Raw genomic sequence first — 8,873 nt, 5'->3', positions numbered from 1 at the left:
CTCCATCACATTAAGTTTAATCTTGAGGATTCTATTCTGAGACATGAGAGCCTTCAAGGTTTACCATCCACCTGAATCGAGAATTCTCATAATCTTATCTTCAATCAACACTTTGTAACTCTTTCCAACCAACTGTCCTATGTTGAGCAAATTAGTTTTCACGCCTGGTATATACAATACATTAGAAAATAATGACATTTTTTCCATCTTTCCTCATAATTAGAACATCACTAATACCTTCATCTTCTAGAGTATTGTCATTTACAAATTTCACCATGTTCTACATCGAGGGTTTTATGTTGATAAACCAATTTTTCCTACCAGTCATGTGTGATGATCATCTTGAGTCCAAGTACCATTGATCCTTGAATCTTTCTTCATCTTTATTTATGACCATCAACAACATATCTTCTTCTTCATGCTTTGCAAATTTTGCATCATTTTCTTGATTCTTTTGTTTTTCAAGACAATCACTAGAGTAGTGACCATGCTTCTGACAATTAAAACACTGAATGTGACTTTTGTCAGGTTTTCATCCACCACCTATTCCTCTACATGCAACACCACCTATATGGTTGCTTTGATATGAGGGTCTTCTTTGATTCGACAAATTTCCTTCTTGTTGATTTCTTCTACCAGTCATAATTTTGTAGCCTCCTCTATCTTTATTGTCGAACCATTTTTCTTTGACTTTCTTTTCTCTTGTTGATTGCGCCTGCAAAGCCACATCACTCTTCGACTTTCTTACAGCTCTTTCATCCATTCTTTGTTCATGAGATTCAAGCGTCCATTCAATCTCTTCCTTTGTCAATGTTTACAAGTCTTTCGATTCCTCTATGGCTACTACCACATGATCGCATTTTGGAGCCAATGACCTCAAGATCTTTGCAACAACTGATCTTGATGTCAACACTTTTCCACATACCTTGATTTGATTTACCAATTCGTAACCCTAGTGAAGAAGTTAATTATACTTTCACTTTCTTTCATTTAAAGCAATTTATACGTTCTTTTATGAGCTTGTAACCTCACCTCTTTCACCTTCTCAACACCTCCAAACGATTTCTCCAAAATTTCCCATGCATCTTTTGCTTATTCAACATCATTCAACTTTTCAAAATTGTCTGGATCAACACGTTTATGAATTATAAAAAGGGTTTCATAGTCTTCCTTCTTCAATTCTTTGTGTACAATCTTTTCTTCATCGTCACATTTTCTGCAAGTGGTGTTACTCATTCCTTCACAAGATCCCACATATCTTGATAATAGGAGACAATCTTCATCTCCTTATGCCAATTATCATAATTCTTACCATTCAGAATTGAAAGACTTGTCGGAAAATATTTGTTCGGATGATTCATCGTGCTATGCTTCCCAAGAATCACACAACCAATGCTATAGATACCACATGTTAGAATTATACCCAAAACTTGGAAAATTCTGAATCAATCTTGACGAATAAGAATCAATTCTTCTGATTTATCCGCCTCTAGTTCTTCACTCTTCACTCGAGTGAATCAATCACATCTTAGTTGCAAGATGATTCTATTTCGTAATGATTATTAAAGAAGAAAATAAAAGAGGAATTAGAGAAGAAAAGAGAAATTAGGGTTTGAGAGAAAAAGGGAAGAAGAAGAATATTTTTGTAAAGTTTCTCTCTTCCTTCAAATTGAAGTTGATTCAATCTTTTATGTATGCAACTACATTCATACAATGATAAGGTTCTTTCCTATTTATAGGCTGATATTGTTTGCACACCAAACAATCTTCAACTAAACTAACTCGGCTAAAAACACAAAATAAAGTGAAGTCTAAAATTTCTGTCGATATTCACCTTTCCTTTTTTCTCTTCAAATGAAAGAATACCATTAAAGTCTCTTAGAATACACCAAGATAAATTCAAATTCTCTAAAGATTCTAAAACATATCCAACGAAATCCTCCTACGAGTATTAGAGGAAGAAAATTGCATCTAATTTGTAAAAGCCTTTAAATATCCAATTTCTACCAATTTCATAAAAAATGTGTTAGAGGAAGAAAATGCATCTAATTTGTTTTGATTTGTCATTTTGACAAATATTAAAAATTACATGAGGTAAATCAGATCAGCCCCATGGGACTCCCTTTTAACTTTGCCATTTTTTAAGCCTCTATCCTTTATTTCAATCATTTTGTCATGTTTGTTGATGAATAACCTCCATTTTTAGCCAATTGAATCAAAATTTTAATTTATATCCTCTACTTTGAAAATCCACCCCCTATTTTGGCGGATCTAAAAGAGAAGAACATACCCCATTATCCCGCTTGTGGTGAAAAAAATAGATTAAAACAAAAAATTTGACACATGATGCAATTGATAAAACATGAATTTGTCAAAATCATTAAATGATATGACAATATATAATTCAATAAGGGTATAAACTTCTTTTACATTGAGAGAGTGCAACAAAATGAATCTCTACACAAAATTTGATTTACACTACACAACATACCCTGAACATTGAAATAACCCCCAAAATATAAAAGATCTTAAAAAAAAAACACAAATCATGTTCTTTTAAACAAGAGAATCCTTGCTTAATTTCTTAGACTCATGACCCTCCTTTTCCTGATTACCATTCAAAACTGGTGAATTATCTTTATCTTTAACCTGAAAAGAATCAAAGACAAAATAACAAAATCTTATGAAAATGTCTACAACAAAGAAACAATGAGACAAAAATGTTGGAAAAAAATTACCTGAGATGACAGTGGAGGATCAACTAACAGTTTCTTTTTGCTCTCTTGAGTGCAGAAATAAGAATACAATCCCATTCCAAAAACTGCTACTAGTATTCCAACAATGTTCCTCTCAGTGAAAGGGTCATGGAGCAATGTGTAACCAAATCCTAGGACAAGACAAGTTTTGAGGTGGCCCAAAACTTGATATGTTACAGGAGATGTTTTTCCTATTACTAGAAAAGTGCTAAAGTTCACAGAAACAGCTATCACACAGGACATGATGATGAATGTCTGAAAAAAATAAAAGCAACACAATGAATTATATCATCATTTTTTTTTGTCAGTAGACAAAATGATAATAACCACTAAAAACTCATACGCACAACTCTGATGATGGCGTCCAGCCTAATAATACCGGTTTCTGCCACTTGAGTTAAGATTTACAGTAATATAAACAATTACATATACACCAAATTATAAAAGCAAGACATGGCGAGAGGATTGGTGATTTGAGAATTGATATTACTTACCAAGACTATAGGAGAATATTTGTAGGCAAAAACATTTTGCTTGGTTAGCATCTGATCCACAAAAGGGCCTGAAACAAAAAGAATTGCTGCTTGGAATGGAGCAGATTGGTACAGAAGTTGTGTGGAAGTGACATTAAGTTTCTTTTGGATTGTGTTGGTAAGCTGAATTGTTCAATAAGTTAAGAATCAACGACAGCAGATAAAATCAAATAAGTCAATTCAAACAGATGCTAATTCAAGCGAGTATAAAGAGAGAATAGTAAAGGATACGATTTGGCCAACACATGTTGTTATGATCGCTAGAAGTGAAAGAATGGTTCCAACAAAATTGAGTTGAAGATCTGTGATAGAGGCAATGCCAACTCCAACGAGTAAGAAGAATAGAGACAGTTTTATTTTCCGGCTGCGCGTAGTCGCAAAATAATTCATAATCAGTTAAGCAGTTATGCAAGATCATGATCATGTTTAGCTTCAGTCTCTTCATAAATTTGTTTACCTGAATTGCTTCTTTAAGAAAATTGTTTCTAGCATAACTGTGAACGGTATGATTGCGAGTTTCGTCATCTACAAAAGAAACATTAAAACCATTTCATCAAACGAGTAGCTCGAAATGCATTATAAATACATATGTTTTAAAAATCGGATCGGCGAGTAAACCTGATAGAATCCAATTGAATTGAAACCAAGACTCAAGTTGAGAAATCCAATAGACACACCATTTAGAATACCAAAAAGCATAACTGTTTTCATGTCAACAGGTTTGGCCTCAAACAGATTGAAGCGTTGAGCAACATGGAGGGTGCAGAAAGTAACCATCAAATGCCAACTTGTAAGTGTTGTAGCTGCATCAAATTAATGAAACAAAAACAAAGTTAAATGAAGACGAATTGGTAATCGGCACTGAAACTGACACACAACAGTGAGTATCAGGGTTCGAACTCTGGTGATAATGTCCAACCTAACATTATCGGTTTTTGCCAGTTGAGACAGGTTCGTGGACTAGAATATCTAAGAGGTGAGAAAAATGATAATTACCAAATGGAAATCCAAGATTGCTCATTAAGGCTTTGTTGCAGATAACAATTGAGACAGAAGAAGCCACAGAGAGAAATAGTGCACCAATAACTCCCAATTGAATCTTTGACATCTCTCCCATCTTTGCCACCAATATTTTTTTGAAGATTCTTCTATAGACACAAATATATAATTAATCAACACATAATGTGCAAAGAGAACTACTCAATATAGTTTGATCATAGCATAACAAATTAACAACAAGTACCTTAATTTGAAGAAATGAGAACTAAAACTCCAAAAGATCACAACTCAAGTTATGCAATAAAATTTTTGGTGTGGCCTTTTTATTTTTGATGTAGAACAAGTTCAATTCATAGAGTTTATGTTTGTTGGTTTGGTCAAGTTAACGGCCATTTGAAGCAAAAAAAAAACAAGACCATAAAATATTAACATAACATAAGTCATGGTTATTTTTTAATGTCTAAAGTATAGAGCACACAAAATAGATAGATGAGATGTTAAAATCATTAGTTTGGTTTGGTTTGGTCCAATTAGATGCATCATACTCTACTAAAGATTTTTCTACCAAACACTTTTTTGTAACATGTAGCTTTCAAAAAATTGAGTCTTGAAACACAAGTTTGGAAGGTGAATGAAACTAACACTTATTTTTTTTAAACAAAGTGTCTCCCACTTCAAGCAAGACTTCTCAACCCAATTCAGCATAAACTTCAAACTCACTCCTAATTCATGAATGAGACTTTGATTTTATAAATTAAAACTAAACTTTTTGTTCAAGCTCCTATTTACTTTTTGTTTATCTAAGCTAAAGAGATACATACAATGATTTAGAAAAATATAAACTATGAATACTTAAACACATACCTGTGGATATTGGTAGCACTCACCATGCCAAGCTTAAAATGGATCTTACACCGTGCAAAGGTTCTTTTATATTATTTATTTTAGCTATTACTGAAAGGAGTCAAAGTTATTTATTTATTTATTTTTAAGATACTATACAAAGTATTATACTAAAAATATAAAGTATAATGCAAAAAGAAAAATAGTTTTCTATATTTTGTAGTCCTTTGAGTAAAAAAATAAATTGTATACCTACTCCTATGCTTATTTTTCTTATAGTATTTGCAAAAAATGTTATTGTTTACTTATCATTTTTGAATTCAACATAAAATTAATTTTTGTTGTCAGTATTATCTTCAATTAGGTATTCTAGAAAAAATAGATGATAAATATTTTTTTTATACTTACTCCTATGCTATACTTACTCCTATGCTTATTTTTTATAGTATTTGCAAAGAAATGTTATTATTTACTTATCACTTTTTTGAATTCAATATAAAATTAATTTTTGTTTTTTCAGTATTATCTTTAATTATGTATTCTAGAAAAAATAGATAAATTTTTTTTATACTTAATACTACGCTTATTTTTTTTATAGTATTTGCAAAAGAAATTATATTTACTTATCATCTTTTTTTAATTTAATATAATATTAATTTATGTTTTGTCAATATTATCTTTAATAATTCATTCTAAAAAAATAGATGATAAATATAATTAATATATAAACAATATTGTTTTGTTAAACCATCTCAGTTGAACGCAGAATGCAAGTTTGAATATGCAATATTTTATTTATTCACTTTAAAAAAAATTTAGCCATAAAACCATTAAATTATTTGAAAAAATATATATAAAGAACAATAATTAATAAAAAAATAAAAATTTATTGATTATTTTAATATAAAATCAGTTTATGTTTTATCAATATTATCTTTAATAATTTATTCTACAAAAATAGATGATAAATATAATTAATATATAAACAATAGTGTTTTGTTAAACCATCTCAGATGAACGCAAAAATAATACAGGAATGGAAGTTTGAATATGCAACATTTTATTTATTCACTTTAAAAAAAATTCAGCCATAAAACCATTAAATTATTTGAAAAAATATATATAAAGAACAATAATTAATAAAAATAAATAATTTATTGATTATTTTAATATGTGGAAAAGCATCTCCAACGAAGAATAATTTATTACTAAGAAGGAAAAAGAATTAGTTGTCTGTGTGCTACTAATTTTCCTTTTAAATATAAGATTCTCTCAATTTTTTTCTTCCTTTTTATAAAACCTCTTTCAAACTATTAAGTGTATTAGTTACTTCTTAATGAACAATACTTCTATTTATATTGTTTTTTTTCTATAATTTATAAGAAATATTGTATGAAAACATTAATTAATTAACTCTTTTAAAAATAAATTTATAGACAACCTTATTAATTATTAATAAATTTAATATAATAGTTATTTTTATACAGAAAGACATTAAAAATCATTTGAAATGCGCTATCAATGTAAAAAAATTATACAATCGATGCATCACATACATTCATAGATGTTAGTAAATGATTACAATTTATAAAAGTCAAATATTAGTAAAAATGTAATAAGCACGGTTAGTGTAAAATATTTTTATATTATCAGTGCATGTCAATTAAATTAAAAAAACTATACCATCATATGTATAATGACACTCTCTTCATAGTAACTTTCTCCCCCATTTTAACTCCTAACATCTTGATCCATACACCTCAGTAATAGTTTTAGGTTCAGAGGTCTTAGTTTTTCAATTTTTGAATCATTTTCGGACAAATTTGAAGAGTTTGAGAGAGAGGAATTAGGACAGTTGTGTTAGAACAATAGTGAGAGAGATAACCCTTCAAACGTGTAGAAACGAAGAAGTTTTGAAAATGCACTAAAATAAAAAAGACGTGCCTTATTTCTTGTGCAGTAATGATAACATGAGAGAGAAAATTTCCTTTTTCACGCCTCTTTTGCTTTAATTTCTCATACATGTAAATGCAAAGAGTGCCCATTAGCCTTTCAAACTTAACTTTCTTTGCATACTTGCTTTGAGAAAAAATGCGACGTCTTCTAATATTTACTTGATCCCAAGAATGTAGGTGAATTCTCCACCTAGACTTATCTTAACTTCAGACTGCATTAGTTGGACATAATGTTCCAACATCTTGTCTGATATTTTACCAAACCCAAGGTCATAAATGAGTTTTTTCTTATCATTCGTCACAAATAGACTTTTATCTATTCCACTCAGGCCTTTCACTTGTATGTGTTCCATGAGGTTCATATGAAGTAACTCTAGAACTTTAGAGGAGGTAAAATGCTTGATCTTCTTGTGGGACATCTTGGTCTGCTTGCCTATTTGGCAGCCACCATAGATTTTGCCTTCTTCAATCTTTAGCTTTGGAAAACCCCTGATAGTATCTTTAGAAATGATCTTTCTCATGCTCTTAAGGTTGAGATGGCCAAGTTTTTGATGACATACTCTGATCTCATCTTCCTTGATATCAAATAAGATGAGGGATGAGAGAGACACATGTAACCGTTTTTGGATCTTGAACCCTTCATTAACACTTATTGTTTTTTGCTAGAGACAATACATTCATGCTCGTTGCAGTTCAAATTCAGACCTTGATCACATGGTTAAATGATCCTGATAAAGTTAGCAGTTGGACCTTCTACCAGCAACACATCATTAAGACAAAGAAAACCTGAACTAACAAGTTTGTATATGCCCTTGGTTCTTCCTCTTGCTTCATAATCAAAAGTAACATAACTATTACTTAGAGTTTAACTCTTCACGATGGTCCTTTTATCCAATCATGTGCCTTGAATATTCACTATAAGAATAACAATCTTCTCTTAAGGAACCTCTAAGAGATGTATAAGTTATAAGACTTGTGGTTGTTTCTTTAGGTTTCTACTCATTCCTTGCTAGAGTTTTGTTCCATTTCTTTCTTTTGAGCCTTGGCTGACTATAGGACCAAGGATATCCATACAATCTATAGCAAAAGGGTCCTATATGACCATATGTTCCATAGTGGTGACACCTCCAAGATAAGTTATTGTTTCCTCTATTATGAGGATACACATGTTGTGTTAGATGCTGAGACATGTGGTCCTTCATCAGAAACTTCGCTTTCTTCTCACATGAAACAAACTTCTTAGTGGGAATTTTGATTTTTTTGTTCATGGAACTATAGTCAACCCCTATGTGCTTATTATTCCTAGACTTATTCCCAACTTCTAATATTTCATTTGACATATCAGAACAATTGTTTCAACATACGAACAGATTTTGTCATGTTTTCAAGCTTGGAATTTAAAAAAGTTATGTCCTCTTCTCGACCTGCAATGGTTGAGCTATGTTTCTCTTTTTCCTGAATGAGAGTTCTTATAGCTTTCTTTTGTTTCTCTCTAACAATGCAAGCTTCCTCCCATTTGGTACACAAAGTTTTGCAAGTTACATCTAGTTCTTCTTTTGAGACATTTTCATCACTGGACTCACTACCAGATTCATACTTTCTAGTGAAATCCACCACCTTATTAGCTATTTATCCTCCACTTTAATCATCATAATCAGATCAAGTGATTTAAAATCCCTTTTTTGTTTCTTTAAAAAGTAGGACATTCAGCTTTAATGTGACCAAACTCTTCACATTCACAATAGTTGATCGCGACTTAGTAAGTCTATGTGAATCGTGACTGCAAG

General features: G+C 30.9%; 1 protein-coding gene across 1 annotated transcript; it reads right to left on the bottom strand.

Moving 5' to 3' along the window:
• Positions 1–2,352: 2,352 nt before the first annotated feature.
• On the bottom strand, positions 2,353–4,720 carry LOC127105974 (UDP-xylose transporter 1). Its single transcript, XM_051043198.1, has 8 exons — positions 4,533–4,720; positions 4,286–4,437; positions 3,908–4,092; positions 3,747–3,814; positions 3,521–3,653; positions 3,251–3,412; positions 2,739–3,011; positions 2,353–2,649 (listed from the first exon to the last, which is right to left on the bottom strand). The coding sequence occupies exons 2-8, from the start codon at positions 4,404–4,406 to the stop codon at positions 2,557–2,559; spliced, it is 1,035 nt and encodes a 344-aa protein (XP_050899155.1). The 5' UTR covers positions 4,407–4,437; positions 4,533–4,720; the 3' UTR covers positions 2,353–2,556.
• Between the last annotated feature and the right edge of the window lie 4,153 nt (positions 4,721–8,873).

This window comes from Lathyrus oleraceus, chromosome 7 (genome assembly GCF_024323335.1).
Source record: "Lathyrus oleraceus cultivar Zhongwan6 chromosome 7, CAAS_Psat_ZW6_1.0, whole genome shotgun sequence".
Lineage (NCBI taxonomy): Eukaryota > Viridiplantae > Streptophyta > Magnoliopsida > Fabales > Fabaceae > Lathyrus > Lathyrus oleraceus.
Note: the sequence above shows the minus strand (reverse complement) of the source record. Positions and strands in the feature narration are given on the sequence as shown.

What these genes read in the sequence shown, in the direction of transcription:
- LOC127105974 (XM_051043198.1), bottom strand. Translation starts at nt 4,406, where the DNA reads ATGGGAGAGATGTCAAAGATTCAATTGGGAGTTATTGGTGCACTATTT. An exon ending in TTCTTAAAGAAGCAATTCAG is followed by an intron (nt 3,654 to 3,746) that starts GTAAACAAATTT and finishes GACTACGCGCAG; the next exon opens with CCGGAAAATAAAACTGTCTC. An exon ending in AATATTCTCCTATAGTCTTG is followed by an intron (nt 3,012 to 3,250) that starts GTAAGTAATATC and finishes TATTTTTTTCAG; the next exon opens with ACATTCATCATCATGTCCTG.